This window comes from Bison bison, unplaced genomic scaffold (genome assembly GCF_000754665.1).
Source record: "Bison bison bison isolate TAMUID 2011002044 unplaced genomic scaffold, Bison_UMD1.0 scf7180017864105, whole genome shotgun sequence".
Classification (NCBI taxonomy): domain Eukaryota; kingdom Metazoa; phylum Chordata; class Mammalia; order Artiodactyla; family Bovidae; genus Bison; species Bison bison.
The window spans coordinates 5,799,483-5,821,707 of NW_011494677.1; the positions used below are offsets into that span (position 1 = coordinate 5,799,483).

At 37.4% G+C, this 22,225-nt stretch overlaps 1 protein-coding gene across 1 annotated transcript in view; it reads right to left on the minus strand.

The window, feature by feature from the left end:
• LOC104987744 (pro-neuregulin-3, membrane-bound isoform-like) overlaps positions 1–22,225 on the minus strand; it is a 104,091-nt gene that overhangs the window by 11,924 nt on the left and 69,942 nt on the right. The window contains exon 2 of the mRNA XM_010838801.1: positions 1,697–1,826. Coding sequence (XP_010837103.1) covers positions 1,697–1,826 — 130 coding nt within the window. The remainder of the gene's footprint in view (positions 1–1,696; positions 1,827–22,225) is intronic.

A 22,225-nucleotide genomic window follows, 5' to 3' on the forward strand; every position in this document is an offset into this window, starting at 1 on the left:
TTAAAAAAAAAAAAAAAAAAAAAAAAAAAAAGGAGGCACAGATTTAAATAATCTGGGTATGATTGTTTAAAAAGGAGAAGCATCTAAGGAACTGTAATTTAAAGGTTTTCTTCCAAGGAGACTTACTGAAACATAACTAGATTGTATGTCTAAGACTAGGGCAGACTAGCAGGATGTACCCATATAGTAAATGTATCTCATTTTACAGATTATAATTCTCAGCTTCTGATATTTTCTATTTTGATCGGAGAAAATCTTATAGGAAATTACAGAATTTATTCATTTCCACTCACAATGAAAAATTCAGGGAGGGAGGAATGTTTGGGATATATTCACAGCAAACTGGCAGAACCAAAGGCTAAAACTGACCCATTTTAATTCTCTGCTATAGGTACATAGATTTGATATGCTGGTGACCAAAAAAGGTGAATTTTTAATTTTCAAACAATAAACATGTTGGCATAGGAAACTGTTCGGTGTTATGTCGCAGCCTCGATGGGAGGGGAGTTTGGGGGAGAATGGATACATGTACCTGTACGACTGAGTCCTTTTGCTGTCTACCTGAAACTGTCACAACATTGCTAACAGGCTAAATCACAATATAAAATAAAAAACATTTGACAGTCATAAAATCATTCAGACCTGAAATAAATTATTTTTTATATATATGTTTTCAGTTTTTAATCTTGCTTCAAAGTTTTGAAAAGACTCTTACCTATTAATTTTATCTTGGCTTATAACTATTCTCTATATTTATGAAAGATACAGCTTCTAGTTAACTACAAAATAAACATGTATTTTTAATCATTTCAATGAGACATTAAATATCTTTTAGCATGACAAATTATTTGAGTCCATGGACCACACAGACCCTATATATCAAGCATAAACTAAAAATGCATTGCACAATAAATGTGCTTTTAATGAGATCTACTAATTTTAACTGCAGGGTTTTAATATTTAATGTCCTGACAACATCTTTGTTTAATTTTGTCTGTTGAGAGAGAATAAGTGTGATACTTCGTAACGGTTCATCAACTCCTTCAGGTCATTGGAGAGGGCACCATTTTAAATATATCTATAAATAACTACAGTGCATGAAAAAACACTCTGCCTTCTACACGCAATGATGCTACACACACTAAGTGCATTTCCAAACTAATACACATTGCTGGTTTTTCATTAGTGAGATCAACTTAAACTCCATTTTTAAAAAGGAGCTATAAAGCTAATGCCAAGTTTAACAGATCAGTCAGCAAATAATTGCAGGCCCTTCTGCTTCTCTTAGTTGTCCTATCTGCTTCACAGGTGACACCAGGTAAAAGGGAACATTATCTTACAGCTTCCATCATACATTGGATGCAGATGCAGGGATCCCAAGTTCTAGGCGTCTAGGATATTTGCACATCTCTCTTAGGTAACAAGGAGGAAAACCACAAGGAAAGCAATTTTATAAATATGAAGGCAAAAAAACAAAAAAACAACCAAACACCCACATGGAAAAAAGCAAAAAAACATTCTGGATATAACAGAGTAGATAAATGGTGTGACCTTTCACAACACTCTACAAATAAAACAGCATTATTCAAAGGATGCAACGAAACTGGATAAGACAGCAACAATACATCATGAGACACGGAATCATCTGAAAGAAGCGGTCATGGACAGAAGTCACACAGAGGATTTCTTTTCTTACTTGCACAAGTATCTTGAGGGATTTGAAAGGTCTTTCACCATGAAGCACTCGCCTCCATTCACACAGAAAGTTTTCTCCTTCTCTGCACACTTGACAAGATGGCTTGTCCCAGCTGTAGATGTGGATGTGGCTGGATAAAAGATAAACAGGGAAAGTTTTACACCCATCTTTCCCTCTTCTGAGCAGCCTTTAAATACTCTTAAAAGGAAGAGCTCATATAAGATAAGATGTACTCCACTAAAGTTTCTGGCTCAATAAACAACAGCATTAAGACTTAAACACATTAAGTAATTTCTACCTGTAAATAAACAGAATACAATTATAAAAGGATAATTATAGTTAATTTAATTACAACTAAATAGGAAACAAACATTTCTTATAACCAATACTTTATCTTCTAAAGACGTGGAAAAGAGAAGATCTACTAAGAAAAATACATTTTCCATGTATGGCTGAGTCCCTTCACTGTTCTCCTGAAACTATCACAACATTGTTAATTGGCCATACCTTAATACAAAATAAGAAGTTAGAAAAAAAAAGAAAAATTTTCCAAGAAGGCTCAAAAATAATGATATAAATTCGTATCAGTGCAACTGAATTTAGATATCAATGTTAAATGGCAACTAATCGATAACATTATTTCATTTTGAAATGAAATATTACCTGACACAGTCTTAGTGATTTTTAACCCTTTGTCCTCTATATTAATTTCTATTTTAGTATTTGCAACTGGAATTCAGATCCTGCTATTTACTTATATTTGACCTTTCATGTATTTTCCCATTTTCTCCCGCCTTTCTTTTTCATTTGCTTCATCAGGGCACATTGTGCTTTGACATTTAACTTAATTGCTCCTCTAATTCTGCTTGATTGTTACTCTACCTGATCAAAATACTTAGCATCTGATTATTCACTTTCTGAATGATTCAATGCCTTTCTGGTCTCTTATTCTTCTGTCTAAGGCATGTTTGGGACCATTTTATGGTTCTCACCAATGGCTTTTAGGAGGAAGAGCAAAGGACAGTCAAAATGATTTGCACTTTGGAGACAGATCTGGTTCAAATACTATCTCCTACTAGCTTTGTGTTCAAGAGTAAGTTTCTGAACCACCCAGATGGTCAATTTTCCCATTTAGAAAACAGGGGACTCTTATAGGACTTTTACAGAGATTATCAATAATCTAGGTAAAGGATTACCGATTCAGTGGACACGAGTTTGAGCGGGAGATAGACAAGGACAGGGAAGCCTGGTGTGCGGCAGTCCATGGGATCACAGAGAGTCAGACACAACTCAGCAACTTAACAACAAGGTAAAGGAATTGGTGCTAAACTGGCATCTGATGAATAATAGCAGGTGGCAAAATGGAGCAGATATGGAAGAATCTCAATTTTGGTATCTATCAAACAGATATAAAGCTTAATAGAAATCAGAAGATTTTCAAAGACGCATGCTTTTCTTGATTCATTACTATGGTAATTAAAAATTGGATTCATTTTTAAATTGTTCCAAGAAAAAGTTCTTTTCAGAATGCTTTTCTAAATGTCCAGCTCGGGCCTATAAACCTAACCAAAGAATCACGGAGTGATTTTCTTACCCTCTCTTATCAGCTACCCTTTTATCATTTTTTTTTTTCAGGAAGAAGGGAACATAATTTGCATCATTTGGCCTATAAAATCATTGAGTAGGCAATTTCTATATACCACTTAGCATGAATTTTGACATATATCTTCATGTGAAAAACTATATACTTAGGTGCTATGAATATTTTCATCCATGGCAACTGCCTTTAAAAATACCAGGTGGGTGTTTGTCTTCAGTGTTAAAGGTTTTGTGCTTAAGAACTTTCACTGCTGACAGGGATCTATGGAATGACAAGCTGGGCAGAGTATTTCTGCCGAGGGGACCGCCCACAGAGTTCTGTCACCCTCATTCCTGCAACGGAGCTCTGAGCCTCCAACAGACCCCAGCAGCAGTCCCTGAATCCCTCCTGCCAGTCTGCTAAGAATTCCCCCTTACACATGCTGGGCAGCAAACACTGCAGCAGGCTCTTCCAGAACAAATGCTAAGGCTTTCACTAAAAACATCAAAACCAACATTCCCTTCCCCACCAAAGCAGACACTCCATATTCATTGCAAACTAACAAAGAAAATTAGCTGTGATAGAAGAGACAGATACATCATACCTATTCCTTGGACTTTCTGATCTTGTTTTATCAACTAGGTAGCATTAAGAAACGTGGGGTTAAAACTTGAAATAATCCATTTCCCCTCCCCAATCCTTTAAAAGTATTCTCCCTGACATGCATTATCCTTTGCATGACACCCTCAGTTATGACACAATCATTTGCAAAGTCCTTAGATTATGGAATAGGATCACTAGGAATAGGAATAGTTGATAATAAAATAACTCTTGGAGACAATGAAGTAGCGGCTCTCTTATGCTGTCAGGGACTATCCTACTTAGTGCTTGAATCCTTTAGCAGCAGAAAGAATAAAAATGATCATGGAATTACAAAGCAGAAATTAACTCCCAGGAGACACAAAGTGTGGACTGACTTGGATACAACTGTTCTGAACCAACAGCCAAACACAGGAATAAGTTATAATTAATTGTCAGAAGAACCGGGGCTGGAAATGGTGATAAATGCACCTTTCAGATTTTTGCCAGGCTTCCTTATATTCTCCTTAGTTGAACCCTGTGCATGGTCAGCCCGAAGCAGATCTATAAATTTTGCAGTGATATCCTTTGTCTTTGGCCTATACATGCTATATTGCTCAGTCAGTTTCCGTTTGGTAATTCTGCCAGAAATTAATGAAACAGACAGAGCAGGTTCCTCAGCCAAACTGTAGAAACAGCATTCTTTTTAATGCAGCTGGCAGGAATTTATAAGAGGTAAAGATTACAGTTCTGCCAAGAGAATGTGCTTTTGATATCTAAAAGATGACCTTCATAGCTGCTTTTAAAAGAAGTAGGCAACAGAGATCTCACTTACTCAGTCCTTAATAAACTCTGCCTCATTCTGCTTTGTAACTAGTTTGTCAAAATTTGCTGGTAGAGTCAGAAACAACTTAGCGACTAAACAACGACAACAAAAGTAAGTGCTAACTGAACAGCCATTAGGAATATGTAACTATGACTTCATTACCTTATGTTTGGCATTTATATGGACATTTTATCCCAAACATACCTTCTCTGGAATGTTACCAGTTTCAAAATTATAAGGAACGTGTAAGTACAGTAGTTGCTTTCAAGTGTTTCACTCTCAACCTGGTCTGTCAGGATGGACAAGTGACTTCAGGACGAGTGACCAGTGACCATTTTGAGGAGGTCTGGACAGTTCTCTGACTTAACCATGGATGTGGAGACTAAAATTACCATTTTAAAGACTCCCCAAATCCTCCACCCGGCAATAGGATTCCCTCCTTTCTAGCCTGCCTGCCTCCCACTGCGCCCCCCACCCCCCCGCCTTTCTTCTTTCCATCTATTCACAATTCTTTAATTGTGACCACCTAGACATAACAATAGCTAAAGTCACTGCAGTGGAAATTTGTAAGGCTGTAAACAATTCTCCCTAAAAGGAGATCTTTATAGATAAAAGGTAGTGAAAGGACCCTGGAGTTAGCTGAGAAGAATCAGGTGCAAGGCACAATTTTGCCAAATATTGTCTGCAGGACTCTGGTCCCAGCTACCTGTTGCAGAGTATTCAGCTACAAAAATGAGATATCATAGTATTGCTGCAAAGTTTGATAAAATGCTTCGCCAGCTGCAAAATTACACACAAAGAGATGACATGTTTCCATTACTAATGGCATAAATGTGGAACAAAGAGAAGCAAAAACATTTCTGTCCGGACTCTGTAATTACATATAATCAGCCTCGAATGTTGTTTCTTGGTAAATTATTCTTTTACAAAATGTGAAGAGATGGTTTGATTTGGAGGGGTAACCACTGAGTGATTACAAAACATGAAGTAAATATTAATAAATTATTGTCTTTCAAAATCACTGTCAATAATTCATACCTTTTCAATTTGCTTATAAAATAAAACTGAAGAACAACTGAGCTAGAAGAAAAAGAAACTATCTCAAATACGTAATTATTTTCAACTTTCCAGATCCACATAATTCTATAATAGTTCTTAAAATTTTTTTATTGAAGAATATGATTTACAATATATTGTAAGTTTCAGGTGTAATTCTTTAACATTTCTGACTGAGCTTCCAAGTTACATAAATTCAATGTATTTGTAATCTCTTGTGTTATCTGAATGGTTTAAAACTCCGAAATAGTTAAATATATTAATAGCAACATATCCATAGAATATGGGCCATAGTATCAGTAACTAAACATTTTGGAAATCACATACTATTGCACACTTTAGTAAACATGCAGAATAAAATTTTGAGGAGTAATTAAGTGTTGGCTGCTCATTACTAAATATTTTCCCATAGAATCACACAGTGTATTTCCTGTAGAATACTAGGCTTTTTCTGCTCAAAGACAGCCTAAAAAGAAAATACTGCTGGAAAGGATGGTTCACTTTCTTGCTTGTTTTAAGTGGTGTTTTCCTTATCAGTGAAGTAGATAGCACCAACAAACCATAGCTATTACACAAAAGCAAACTGCTGATAAGAAACCAGTCTATTCTTCTTTGACAATTAGCAGGAATTAGTATGAGTATATAGTGTTTACCCCAAGGAAGGATCATTAGATCCTGTCTTCCCTGAGGGAATGAGCCCTGACTAGGAGTTTTAAGGACAATTCTTAACAATTGACTTGCAGAAGATGAAATTAAATCACTCCATGCAGTTTCCTCAATACCATATACGAATACTAACAATTTTTATATTCTGACATGAAAATGTCAATTGCTGCAAAGTTGCAGGGTTTTTTTTTTCTTCAATCCTTACCTGTAATATTCTCCGTGGTTGTGTATTTAGAAATCTGCATGCTTCCTTGATGTTCGATCTCCCAGTTTTTTAAAATAAATCTGAAATTATTATTTTTGCTTAGAATGTAGCACCTCAGCAATTATGTACCAGAGCACTTTGAACTTCTACTAGGAAAAAAATGCTTATGTTGTTCCTGAAAATGATGCTCTGGCTCAGAAGATGAGCAAGAAAAGCCACGCCACCTAATGCAGTTCCTATAGATGCCAACGGATGGGTGGGGAAGGCATTTGCTCTCCAAAGGAAGATCCAGAGCCAGACAGAACCACGGAAGCATCATAGCCCTGGGTTGGCATTTTTTTTTTCAAGTAGTAATTCAATCCTTTGCTGAATAGCAAATAGATACTTGGGGGAAAAAAAGTGATAAGAGAAGATCAAAAAAACCTATCCTGACCTGGGTATTCCCAGAGCCCATCTCCTTGGCCTCTCCTCTTCTCAACTCTGCTATAGAAACACTTCCCTCTTCCTAAGGGAAGAACCATCATGAGACCATAAATGGAACCAGAGCTTTCTAAAGTAGAATTAGAGCATCTCACTTCATGGACCTCAGCACTCACTAATAAACTGGAAGTAATGTTTTTTAAGATTTTTTTTTTATGGAGACCATTGTTTAAAGTCTTTATTGAATTTGTTACAATATTGCTTCTGTTTTATGTTTTGGTTTTTTGGCCTTGAAACAGGGATCGAACCCACACCCCCTGCATTGGAAGATGAAGTTGTAACCCCTGGACTGCCAGGGAAGTCCCAAGCTGGAAATACTTAGAAGCTGGTAGATTACCCAGAAGGTAAGCATCTGTCCAAAGAATAAGCTGATAAGGGCTGATGGAGGTTAACTGGTTAAGTGACAGACTTGAGCTTTAGTATCTAATGTCCCATATTGAAAAAGAGGATACAAATCATCTCAAAAGAATAGTTCTGCAGCCTTTCATAAAATTGCTCAAGCAAGTCACAAAAGTGTACAGGATGCCCAAGGTCACAGAAGTGAATCGGGACACGCTTATTTTCTATTTTCTTATATGTATTTTGGGGCTGAAGTCGGTTCATAGAATTGCCTTTAGATTCCTCCCACCCTTACAAGCTCTCTGGGAAGACTCTAGTATTATTTCTTCCTTCTTTGGCAGAATGAAAAATGACCCATGGGGGCTTCTGCTCGTAAAACAAAATTCTAATTTTTGTTGTAACCCTGAGCTCATTTGTAGCTAAACAGAAAACAGATTCTAAGTTGCCAGCAGTTGCTGAGCAAATGCTTGGGTGTCATTAGATAGTGTTATCCTTAGAAAAATAAAACTTGTCAAGAAAGGTTATTTTTCAAACAATAGATGTTGCTTTTTTTTTTTTTCTTTCTTACAGCACATTTCACTCACAATGATCACAGGGTGATCATTCTAAACTGCTTCTTAGAGCAACAAGTTAATGGCATAAACACCTTTTAGGATGTCTTTAGCTTTGCTAAAGGAGTCTCCTACAGTGGATTGCTGGCTGGGTGGAGTCACACGAAAGCTACATTTTCTTCCTTAAGCCAGTAATCTTTTCATAGCGAAGAAGCCACTCCAGATATACAGGTCTGCTATATATTTTCTATTAATTGCTGACAGTTTTATCTGAGTATAAAATTTCCATAGCCAGAAGTCAACAAACTTTCAAGCTGTTTGTTGACTCTTTTCCTATCAATACCTTTCCTAAAGGAGTAAAATCCATATAGCCTACAAAGCAAATGCTAGCAGTACACTTGACTGGCTTAATTTGATGTATTTATAGATCTCGCCAGGCTAAATGTAGAAGGGGCACATTCTTTATTGTATTCTGCATTTTCTACCAGTATCAATTTGGCTGGAAGAAGGTCATGCCATTGTAGAAAACGTTAAACTCTCATTTTCCAGATTGGCCAAAAGTTTGGAGCACCAAACCAATCACATCAAAACAAACGGAACTGATCAAGGATTCAGTTATTCAGGGAGATGCTGAAATTACCATGCAACATTTAATGACATAGGTTATTTTATTCATCAAGTAAATGAAATGAAAGTAGATTAAAGGTTAAAAGACAGAAACTATGAGGCAAATTCATTATCTTATTCATCAAATTAAAAAATCATGGCATATCAAAATAAAAGTCATGGTCATTTCAAGAGATAATCAACACTGATGAGATTGAAAATCAATTTCTATAAAAGTATCTATAAAGTATTTTTATCACCCAAATGAAACCTAATCAAGCATCCAGATACAGCTACTAATTTACAGGAAGAACATGGGTCAGGGGGAACATATAAAAAAATGTCACAGGATGCAAGTGGAAAAACCCAAAGTATGGAGGCTCTACAGGGCAAATAACCCGATTTCTTTAAAAAAAATTTAAAAAAGATAAAAAGACAAAGACAACTAGAACTTGATACAGATCCAAGGGTGAGAGAAAAGAAAAACCTAAAATATAGACATTAAAAAGAGATACATAACCCAATTACAATGAGTAAAACTTATTTAGATCCTGATAAAAGGGGCACTCTGATCATTGATTCGATAATACATATTACTAAAGGGTTACCCTTAATTGGTATATGTGTCAAATGTATTATGGTTATGTTTTAAAATAGTCCTTATCTTTCAGAGATACATGCTATAATATCTCTACACTGAATAATAAGATGTCTGTGATTTACTTGAAAACATTAAGAGGAAAGGAAAGTGAGTGATCTCAGGACAAAACAAAACTGATCACTGCTGAAGTGGATGATGGCTGCATGGCAATTTGTTGCTTTATTCTCTGCAAGTTCATATGTTCAGTATGCATGTTTATCTATAGGTACCTGTTTAAATGTATGCTTACCAATGTTTAAAACTTAAAAATGCAAAATATAAATTTCAGCCTTTTTAAAAAGATGTCTTTATAGACTGGAATTAGAATGATACTCTATACGACTTAAAAATATTGACTCTGGGCACCAATCTAAGTCATACTTAACTGTGAAACTCTTGGGAAGGTGGTTTCCTTAATATCAAGACTAAGCCAAGAATGCTGACTACTGCTTTGAAAGTTCTAGCCAATGCAACAAGGCAGGAATAACAAATTGTGGTATAACTGTAGGAAAGACGAAATAATCATTATTGGAAAATGATATAATTGGATACTATCCATGGAGTCGGATGCCACTTCCTTCTCTGGAGAAGACTCTTGAGAGTCTCTTGTACTGCAAGGAGATCAAAACAGTCAATCCTAAAGGAAATCAACCCTGAATAGTCATTAAAAGGATTGCTGCTGAAACTAAAGCCCTGATACTTTGGCCACCTGATACAAAGAGCTGACTCACTGGAAAAGATGCTGATGCTGGGAAAGATTGAAGGCCAAGTGGAGAAGTGGTGGCAGAAGATAAGATGGTTGGATGGCATCACCAACTCAATGGACATGTGAAAGTCACTCAGTCGCGTCCAACTAACTCTGCGACCCCATGGACTATATAGTCCATGGAATTCTCCAGGCCAGAATACTGGAGTGGGTAGCCTTTCCCTGCTCCAGGGGATCTTCCCAACCCAGGGATTAAACCCAGGTTTTCTGCACTGCAGGTGAATTCTTTACCAGCCGAACCACTAGGGAAGCCCAAGAATACTGGAATGGGTAGCCTATCCTTTCTCCAGCAGATCTTCCTGACCCAGGAATTGAACCGGGGTCTCCTGCATTGCAGGTGGATACTTAATCAAATTTGAACAAACTCTGGGAGATAGTGGGGGATAGAGGAGACTTGAGTGCCACAGTCGAAGGGGTTAAAAAGAGTGGAACACAACTTAGCAACTGATGAGGAAATGGTTGGATACCTGTATTAACTAGCAAGAAAATCTAATAAAATAAAAGAATTCTATTCACAACAGCAAGAGTAAATATCAATCAATTAGGTCAGGCAGGTGTGATCCTAACAATAAATATGCAGAATGGGAGATACTTTGAAAGGGCAGTATAGAAGGGGAATTGCATCTGTACTTTGGGTAGAAGAAGGCATTCTATTAAAGGGAAAAGCAAATGAATTTGTGGATGTAGAAAACTAAATCTCACATTCAACGAAAAGCAGTAGTTGAGTTTGGGAGATGGATTGTAAATAGGGAGGTGAAGTTAATGAGGCTATAAAATAATAATACATCCATATTAAAGAAGCCCTGGCTGGAATTAATGTTTAATCTGTAAGTCATGGAGGGAGTTGGGCTTTTGCTCAGGGCCATCATTAATAAAATTAATGGTCTATTCTATAGTGTTTGGAAGGGGAGAAAAATGGAGACCAGGAGATCGGTGAAGAAGCTGATATGAAGGCCTAAATGAGAGAGAAAGACTGCTCAAACTAGCACAGAAATGATGGGAGAGGAACTGGTGCCATATTGAAGAACTAACACGACTTCGTATGCATATACATTAAAATTAAGCAAGAACTAAATGATGAAGTTTGTATTTCACACCTTGTATTGCACCTCTTTCTAAAGCATTCAAACAGCCTAAACACACATTTTCTCATTACTCTTCACACAATCTAGGAACTACCACGATATTATTAGACAGAGGGACTGAAGCCCATTCTGAATACTCAACACTCATTGGTAAAATTAAAATGTCAAGTCTTGCAGCCAAACCAACATGACTGATGCTTTCCTAGTGTAACTACCACATGTCTGTTGATATCAAGGAACCTGTTACAAGCAGACAATATTCTAGTTCGCCCAAAATTCTAAGTATACAGATATGTAGGTAGTGATAGTCTTAGGATTTATGAAAGCATGTCCTTGACAGGAAATGACTCCCAACAAATCATTTTAAGTAATCTACATGTGCAGTATTTTGCGTAAAGGAGTCTCCATAAAAGTATAGGTAAAAAACAAGGTTCAGACAACACAGACATCATCTTTCAAGGGTTTCAGATTGGAGTCAGACCGCTTTGATCAGTGGATCTCTAACACAACAGACCTGAAAACTATCCCTTCAAATGGCACCTTGGCAGCTCTAAACCCCTAGACTGTCCATCACTACACGCCATTTAGCCAAATTACAGCAATTCTGTGTTTGTGTGATGACTGTAGACATAAAGAGCCAGACTCCAGTTCCACAAGCTCCGTATTTTCCACACTGAGGCCAAAGGTTGTTGCATATAAAGTAATGAAGCAGTAAAAGCATGTTTGATGATAGGAATCTTGCTGTCTTGCACTTGGTTAATTTCAAGGCACAGATTTTCCCAGAACTCCCAGGAGTTCCCTTTTCCCAGGTTCATGACCAGAATAGCAAAACATCCCTTCCTGTAGGATGATGCGTCCATGAAATGTATTTCTGCGGTTTTTAGGGTCCTAGCACAAATTCTAGGTCACCAAATAACACACAGAAATCTTTTTTCAATATTGCTATGGCCATTTACATATGGCCAGAAAAAAAAGTTTCAAACACACAACTTTATTTTTTCTTCAATTTTTCTTTTATGGAAGTATAGTTGACTAGAAAAGGAGATGGCAACCCACTCCAATATTCTTGCCTGGGAAATCCCATGGACACAGGAGCCTGGTGGGCTATAGTCCATGGGGCTGCAAAAGAGTCAGACGTGACTTAGCAACAAGACATCATCATCAACAACAACAAATAGTTGATCTGCAATGTTGTGTTAATTTCTGCTGTGCAGCAAAGGGATTCAGTTATACATATGTACATTCTTTTTAAATATCCTTTTCCACTATGGATTATCATGGAATACTGAATACAGTTCTCTGTGCTGTACGGTAGGACCCTGGTGTTCATTGATTCTATAAATGAATCGATACATCTGCTAACCCCAACCTCCCCCTCCATCCCTTCCTACGCCCGTCCCCCTTGGCAACCACCACTCTGTTGTTCTCTATGTCCATCATTCTGTTTCTGTTTCATAAAACAGGGTCATTTGAGAAACACACATAATTTTAAATGCTTCACCTCCAGAGAACACTTTACCCTGCTGCCCACAGGACTAGCTGGTCTCATAATACTTAGTTCACCCTAGGTCTTATTTTTCTAAAGAATATATTCTTTTCAGGTTAGAGGTGGGGATGGGAAATATGACAGGCAAATCCCGTGCCTTTGCAGAACTGGGCCAAAATTATAAATTAACCTCCACTACGTTATGCCTAAAGAAGCTTTCCTTCAAGACTTGGGATTTTTTTTTTTTCTATTTTGTTTTTCAATGTCTAGGCCTTCACGCTCAAGCTGAACAGACACCTGTTTTCCTACTGTTGCCATTAAACCTTGTTGTTCAATAAAAAGGAAACAGTCAGGTGCACGCTTCATACTTTTTTTTCCAAAGTACACAATATATTAAAAAAAAAACAAACAAAAAACAAAACCTGGAGCCATGTGTTCAGTGTCCTACTCTCATCATCTGGTCGAACTGTTTTATATACTGACATCATTTGCTTGTTGGAAAAACTTGATGGAAATCATCATTCCGCTTACAGCTAAACCAAACAAGGGCACCTTGAAACACATTGTAAAAGAAAGGCAGAGGAGAGGCCAGGATCTTATCGAAGCTGCCTGGCTGTTCCCTGCTCTGGAAGAAACAGGGAATATTAGGAAGGTTCACATGTAGGGTCTTAGTTATAATTTATTGTTTTTTTCACATTTCTTTTATTAAATTAATTTTTAAATTGAAGGATAATTGCTTTCCAGAATTTTGTTGTTTTCTGTCAAACCTCAACATGAATCAGCCACAGGTATACATGTATCCCTTCCCTTTTGAATCTCCCTCCCATCTCCTTCCCCACGTTTTCTTTTTCCTGGAGGTGATATAGCTAGCTGGGGAATAAAACACTTTTGTCTCCTGATGCTGTAATAATTCAGAATGGCTATAGTCTTCCCGCCTTTCAAATATAAGCCACAGACACTGCAAGTCTGTATCTAATACAGATCTTTGCTCTTTCCATTCCTCACTGAGGGCTCCATACCTAAATACTGATGGAGGAAAGAGTATACAGCAGGAAATCAGGGCTGTGTAGCCCCTTAGCTGTGAGGGAATTATGGCTCTGCAAAGCCACCCCAAAACATCCAAGCAGGCAGAACTCAACCGAACCCTAGCCCACGTCCACTTTGCCAGTTTAATTCCTCCTGTTCCCATGCAGTTTCTGGAGAGGTACCAAACGTCTTCAGTTGAAATTTGTCACTTATGCAAAAGTTTTTTTTTTTTAATATCATATGATGCTAGGTTATTTATTTATTTAGCACTTGCTATGCAGCGTGTGGGATCTTAAGTTGCCTGACTGGGAATTGAACCTGTACCCCTTGCACTGGAAGCACAGAATCTTAACCACTGGACTGTCAGGGAAATCTAGGAAAAGCTTTAAAGAAGTCAAACACTTTGCAGAACCAAATGGTAAGTCTCAGTAGGAATCTGCGCTCAGATAAGCAATTCCAAATACCTAGTGAGAACTCGCCAGTTCAGTTATGACTGAATCCAGTGACTACCATAATGGGGAAATCCAGCCAGTGTTAGTCATGATTCTGAGCTCCACTAAGAGAAAGTTCACAGACCACAGGCAAGTTCTGGTTATATTTCTTAGTGGAAACAAGCCATCCGAGACAAAGGCGATCTTGTTAATAAGAAGAAACCAGAGCTTGAACCCTATTCTTTCAAAAGACCTGTTTGATTCATGGCTTGTCCCTTAAGAATGCCTTATTTCCTAATAATACTGAAATATAGAGCTCTTTTGTTAAAAGAAAGTTTTTTTTGCGTGTGATTACACACCTTGCTAGTGTGTTCGATACTTAATCCCAGGGATGTAAATATCTTCATAGACATCAGTCCCAGATGGGTGATCTTTTCTGTTGAGGAGCTTGCTTCTCCCTGTACCTCAATGTCTCATGTTCTATGCCCAACATTTGAGTGCTTCCATTTTTCTCAGAGTCTAAAGAACTCACGGAAGTGAGTCATTATTCTACAGATGCCACACAAGTTCCTGGAATTACATGGTGATAATGAGAAAAGGATCTTAATTACCAGACAGATGTTGTTAGAACTCAGTAATCCTTCACCGCTCCTTCACACTGTTTTCCATTAAAAGGTTATCACAACCTGTCAAATGGCTGCATGGATCTGTCACAGCCACCAGACCAGGCCTGAGGTCCCTGCTTGGGAAGTTAATTCCCTACTCTCCAGAGCACTGTTCGTGTGTGTGTGTGTGTGTGTGTGTTTGCTTGTGACTATCGCTTTCCTTCCTTAGAAAATCAAACTGCACTCTGTTACCCAGTAACTTAAAGCTGCTTTCTACCTTTAGATTTTTTTTTTTGTAGAAAAAAGTGACAGGACCTGAAGAATTCATTTGTAAATAAGGACGGTGGCTATTTTGTCCTTAACACAATCTCATCTACCCTGGAATCAAAGCTCTTTTCTTAGAGCTTATAAACAGACAATGTGACCTATGCTGCCTAAGATATCCCATGATTTCCCCCCATTTTTGTTTTCTAGACTTCTTGTTTTGTTTTCAGTCTAATTAGTTGACATTTTTTCATCATAAAGTCAAATACAGTTTTCAGCAGACTGAATAAAAACTAATTCATTGTTTACCAATACGGGTAAAATATCTGATTATTCTTTAAAGTGTTTCGAATTCAATGTTAATCCTCTGCCCGATGCAGTCCTTCAAAGAGCCACCTAGTGATTCTGTCTGTTTTCATTTTTTGTCTGTTTGTTTGTTTTCAGGATTTGAAGGCCATTTCATCTGTGAATTATTTCAGTTGTAAATAACAAATTTTAGTCGCTCAAAGGTGAACAAGGAGAACACATGGAGGAACAGATGGAAATTGTAAGCGAATGCATAGTGTCAAAATATTTCTTCTAAAGTCAGAACTAGACACTGGCATATCCACAGTGATTTCCACCGAAAATGCTGGCCACACATATTTTTAAAATTAGAAAAAAATCTTACCCATGAATGTTAGAAAATACACAAAAATGTAATCCGATGGCGGAGGGAAGAGAAAGAGAAAACAAGAAGGATGTTGTTGGTTATGGGAAAACTTAGCACTTCTTGGGCCCTAAAAGTGAACCTGAAGTTCAATTCAATTAGGAAGGTCTGGGATGCCAGTTCTGTGATATAAAGAAGGATGTAGCATCCTTCAGGGAATAAACTTAGTCACAGGAGGATTTATTGCAACTGGAAGGATTTTTGATGCTGAAGTGAAGTGTGGTTAGTTTCCTTGGCTTCTTTTTCCCTGTTGAATGCACCATATTCCTTGGGCTGAGACACTGGAAAATTGCAATTTATGAAGTTGGCGTTTCCTACACAGAACCAAAATAATAGCAACATGGCCATAAGAAAACTTACAGAAATTGAAGAAGTGATGAAATGGAGTCTGTTAAACAGGCAATGTGACCTATGCTGCTGTCTGCACATTCTAGAGAAAGGTAACCCCAGGACATATTCACAGGTCAAAGAGAGAAGGGGACTGAGCAAGGAATTGTTCTTCATTGTTCAGTCACCAAGCTGTGTCCAACTTTGCAAGCCCATGGACGGCAGCACGCCAGGCTTCTTTGTCCTTTACTATCTCCTAGAGCTTGCTCAAACTCATGTCCACTGAGTCATGTCCATCTCACCCTCTGTCGCCCCCTTCTCCTCCTGCCCTCCATCTTTCCCAGCATCACGTGAGTCTTCTTACTTGTGGGACCAGTGCTCCAGGCTCTAAAATGACACTCCTGACCATTTGAGAAACTCTGTGAGAGAAGTCATGAATGACCCAACTCTAGAGATATGAAATATATCTTATTTATTGAAATGTCTCCTCTATTTTATAAGAAATTCTGTGACTTGGCATAAAATGAGGTCAGAACAGAGTTCCGACTGTTCTTAGATCAGACGACCAAGGGAGCAGAGGTCCAGACAGATAGGATCCATCACTCTCATAACTGATGACAAGAAATACCACGGTTGGCACTGAAGTCTTAGTCACAAGTACCCTGAAAAACCATCAGGAGCATTTTATAATCCCAATAACAAAGAGATCACACCCTCATTGCTCAGCTAAACCTGATGACTTAATAAGGTAAAAATGATATGCTCGAAGCTGGATGAGAGAAGTTATCATTTCAGTGAGACTGACAGGCATCTGTACCAAATCCAAATATAGAACTTGCAACTGTTAGCATTTCCAGTTCCTCAGGCATAAATTAAAATAAGAGACAAGTACCTTAAAATTATTCAGAAGTTGAAGAATGGGCATGATTTGTGGCTAACTAGGAAGCAAATGCTAAATTCTCCATCAGGTTTCTTTCATTCTCTACTTCTACATTTTCTACTAAAATTCATTCTACTTAATTTTCATTCTCTACTTTCAACTCTTTTTTCATAAAATATGTATATTTACATATTAAATATATATATATATAATGATAATAACAAATATGCTTGGTTATCTTTCTGAATAAGACTCCCAGACTCTTTAGATATATATCATCTAAAAGGGAAATAAAAAATGAAAAAAAAAAACAAGTTGTAAAGGATTAAATTGAATTGTCATCATTACCTGTGATAGAAACTGCCCTTCTCTGTCCCAGAAGCATCAATGTCAGAAAGACAGTCCTGATTCTTTAATCTTTTGTAGATTTGAGGAATACAAAGTACTGTTAGGAAACAGTTTCTATACAATGTCAGAAAAAAAACCCATCAGATTCATTAGGGGGTCAAAGAGAAAAGTACAAAGAAAAGGGTCATGTCAGACTTACTAGTTACTCAAGTGAATTCTCCTGCCCAGTATCCAAGTGTGAAATCTTAAAAAGCAGTGCTTTTCTGGGAATACAACCCTTCTGTTGCCTTTCTCATTAACAGAAGAAACAAATCTATCCATGATTAACAGTCATACTTCTAGAATATGACCCAGAATAAATTATACCACAATGAAGCTAAGAGTTAAACAGCAGAGATCAATTAACTATGTTCGCAACTACCATTTCTATTGGGCAAGCTATTTACCATGGTCTGGCTTTAAGGTAATCTTCAAGGTAGGTAAGGGAAAAGCACAAAAGAAATGAGAAGCAGAGATAGAAGACATTTTATGATTCCAAAGATGGAAGAATTCTCTAGATATTATATTTTTATTCTAAGCATCTTCCTCTTGATATCATAAAACTTCATCCTTCTCTTTAGTTATCTTGTCTTTTGCAGTAGAAATCATATCTGCCTAACCCAATAGGTATCCAGCATTGATACTTCAGGATCGATCCCTGGAGAAGGAAACAGCAACCCACTCCAGTATCCTTCCCTGGAAAATCCCATGGACAGAGGAGCCTGACAGGGTGCAGTCCACCAGGTCACAAAGAGTCAGACACGACTTAGCAACTAAACCAGCGCTATCCTTTTTACAGATGAAGAAACTTAGGTTGGAAGAAAATGAACTGCAGGCCTGTGTTCTCAGAGTAATAAACAAAGTGGAGAGAAATTCTAAGGCAAGTTGATTGCAAGCCCATAATATATCCACGAAAGCTTTCTGTCTCATGATTCTTTCAGTCCAGAACTACCTGTGACCGTGTAGTAAAAAATAAACAAACAAACATAAAAAACTAACATCCTTTCCATAGACTGAGAAGTAATATTCTTCTCCCTTCCATAAAAATCACTTCAATACACGATACTGGATGCTTGGGGCTGGTGCACTGGGACAACCCAGAGGGATGGTATGGGGAGGGAGGAGGGAGGAGGGTTCAGGATGGGGAACACATGTATACCTGTGGTGGATTCATAAAAAAAAAAAAGAAAAAGAAAAAAAAAAAATTAAAAAAAAAAATCACTTTCTGAGTATGTCTGTATGTTGGAAATGAGACTCAAAACATTACTTTTACATCATGGATTCTTAGCAGAAGACAGGAGGACAATGTTAAGTCACATCAATGCTATTCTAATCTTAATTCAGGTAAAATGTTCAGTCCATGTTATCTAATATAATATTGTGTATTTCATAATATGCAGATAAAGTGGTTGTCTTTTCAGTTAAAGTTTTCTAAGAGCCAGAAGACTAAACCAATACTGAATAGTCTAGGCTGAATTGGGAAAGTGATCAAAAAATTTGGCGATATGACCATCCGATGTGACAGTGTTGTAATGGGTCTTATCTAACCTCCATTCAAATTATCCTTATTTTTCTTTTTCAAGTTCTTTTTTTGGAAAATAATCTAACTTTCATTTATTAATAACCTCCAAGTTAGAAAACCCAACTCATTTATTTCTTTCTGAAGCCAAAGTAAGAGAAAATTATGCAGGTACATATTACAAATGCGTGTACAAACATAAATACACAGATTTATAGACATCATTGGAGAATTATGGCAGCAGGAACTATTTCAAATGAAATGCCAAATTTAGTTATGATGCTTGAGCAATATTTAATATTTGCATATGATATCTGATTGACTTCAATGCAATTTAATACCACTAGATCCTTTAAAAGTTGATTGAATTCATCAAAGAGATGGAGAAAAGAAAAAAAAAAGTGTATCTATAAGAGATGCACGTAAATTATATAAAATGAAAATTATCTCCAGTGACATTTGAAATTAGACTCATTTTGTTGACCTGTAATTTTTCTCTAACTTCATTTTCATACAATATCTAAATCACCCACAAGAAGGTTTTAAAAATGGGTCCTATGGTAGCACTCTTAATTGAAAATCAAACGCTGGGACTTCCTTGGTGGTCCAGTGGTTAAGACTTCGCCTTCCAATGCAGAGGGTATGGATTTGATCTCTGGTCAGGGAGTTAAGATCCCAAATGCCTCAAGGCCAAAAACAAAACAAAACACCCAAAATATAAAACAGAAGAAATATTGTAACAAGTTCAGTAAAGATTTTTCAAATGGTCCATATCAAAACAATATTTTTTTAAAAAGGCAAATCCTGACTACCAGCTAGTTTAAATGAATAACTATTTTAAAAAATGGACTTTCTAAATAGTCTCTAAATGAGACCACCTTCTTTTGGCTAGATTTCACGTAAGCATCATCTAATCAAAACTGCTTTACATATTTATCCCTAACAAAATGAATGCTATATATCAGAGAGGGATGGACATAAAGTGTTCACTAATGACAAAGGACTGCAGAATTGAAGAAGAATGCAGTTGCTTAATTTTTGTCAACTTATTCTCTATTAGTAATATGGTAGGAGAAGGCAGTGGCAACCCACTCCAGTACTCTTGCCTAGAAAATCCCATGGACGGAGGCGCCTGGAAGGCTGCAGTCCATGGGGTCGCTGAGGGTCGAACACGACTGAGCAACTTCACTTTCACTTTTTACTTTCATGCATTGGAGAAGGAAATGGCAACCCACTCCAGTGTTCTTGCCTGGAGAATCCCAGGGACAGGGGAGCCTGGTGGGCTGCCATCTCTGGGGTCGCACAGAGTCGGACATGACTGAAGTGACTTAGCAGCAGCAGCTCTCTTACTAATTTTTTATTCAGTTGACACTGTCAAGTCTTATCTTTACTTATTAAAAACTTGAAATATTGCAAATCATAGATTTGCTCAAAGTCAGTTAAATACTGTATATTTATTTCTGCAGTAAGATAAGACAGTTTTTCAAGCTATAAGTGTGCATAAGAGACATGACTAAAATATTGAATTTTGTACTTCCAAATGCACCATTAACATTTTTAGGTTAGCATCCTTTGTTCCCTAAAAATAAGCAGTCAATGTTGAGCAGAAATGTCGAGAAATCAATAAAAAGTAATTAGGAAGAGTGTTTAATGTCCTTGAGAAAAGCTTTGAAGGCTGAAAGGGGAGCTTTGATGGAATGAACAGTCAAAATTCTTATGTTCTTCCCCCCTCCCTAATAAAAAGAAAAGGCAATCATGTAAATTACTTTATTTAAAAAATAACCATATAAGTGCCAAATGTCACCCTGGGCCATACTGCAGTTAGTGAGGTTTTCATTATAAAAATTCATAGCTGAAAACTGTCTTGCAGAACTGATTCCTCTACATAGTAACTAGATATACCCAAGCACATTCACAGACAACAAAGAAAATATCATTTTAACACACAGATGCTTGGGTAACTATTTCTATCATCTCTGAGCAAAGACATTGAAGCAAAGGAAATAATTATTGAGTGACTTCAAGAGGCCAGTGAAAAATGACCTCACAGAGTTCTCCCAATAGCCTGTATGTTCTGTATTATTTCTCCTACTTATTGGAAAGCAAAATGATGTCTCAGAGAGATTAAAGAGTTTGCCAGCATTCTATATATCCTTATTTTCAAGTTGGGACTAGCATCACTTAGGGCTTCCCTGGTGGCTCAGTAGTAAAGAATTTGCCTGCCAATGCAGAAGATGTGGGTTTGATCCCTGGGTCAAGAAGATCCCTGGAGAAGGAAATGGCAGCCCACTCCAGTGTTCTTGCTTGGAAAATCCCATGGACAGAGGAGCCTGGTGGGCTACAATCCATGGGGTTGCAAAAGAGTTGGACACGTCTTAGTGGCTAACCAAGCAACCAAGCCTTATTTAATACAGAAACCCAATTTTCTAAAAGGCAGCTGCAGCAATAACTTTAACAAAAATCACATTCCTTCTAAAAGGAACAAAACACAAAGGCCACGAACTTCGTAGACATATTTTCACTTATGTGATTGTTTTGAAGCACACAGCTTCAAAAAACAAGGGGCTGTACTTAAAACTTCTTTTTCAATTTATCTTTAATAGAAACATTGAAGTTGAATTATCTTAACATACAGTACAGGAAATCCACTCATGTAATTTCAAATATTGTTGGCCATGAAAGAGAAACGTTATCGCCTGACAAAAGGTAACACTTTATTTCACATCCAGTTTGGAACAGTCCCTAATTTTTTCCTTCTCTTCTGAATCTCTCTGAAAACAATTCTGAGGAAGCATTTTGCCTTACTGACTTCTGTGCCTACTGTCCTTCTCTCAAGAGTATGACAAGACTGGAAAGAGAACCTAGCTCTTGAGTTTGTACAACTTTCTTACCTAGGACACTATTACAACTAATTTTAGGTAATATTTTCTTATTACTGCTAATCAAAATAAATATAACACTGCATGTTTATTTTATAGAAACAGATTACAAGTCTGCTGTATCTAATACTTGGCTATCAGTTCAGTTCAGTCACTCAGTCGTATCCGACTCTTTGTGTTCCCATGAATCACAGCACGCCAGGCCTCCCTATCCATCACCAACTCCCAGAGTCCACCCAAACTCATGTCCATTGTGTTGGTGATGCCATCCAGCCATCTCATCCTCTGTCGTCCCCTTCTCCTCCTGCCCTCAATCTTTCCCAGCATCAGAGTCAGCTCTTCGCATCAGGTGGCCAAAGTATTGGAGTTTCAGCTTCAACATCGGTCCTTCCAATGAACACCCAGGACTGATCTCCTTTAGGATGGACTGGTTGGATCTCCTTGCAGTCCAAGGGACTCTCAAGAGTCTTCTCCAATACCACAGTTCAAAAGCATCAATTCTTCAGCACTCAGCTTTCTTATACTTGGCTATAAATTACTTAAATTAAGTCAATTCAAAGTATCATTTATCAAGTGATAAATAAGCACTGCATCCAAGCACAAAATTCACTTTTTCTTGAAATGTATTGTTTTCTCTT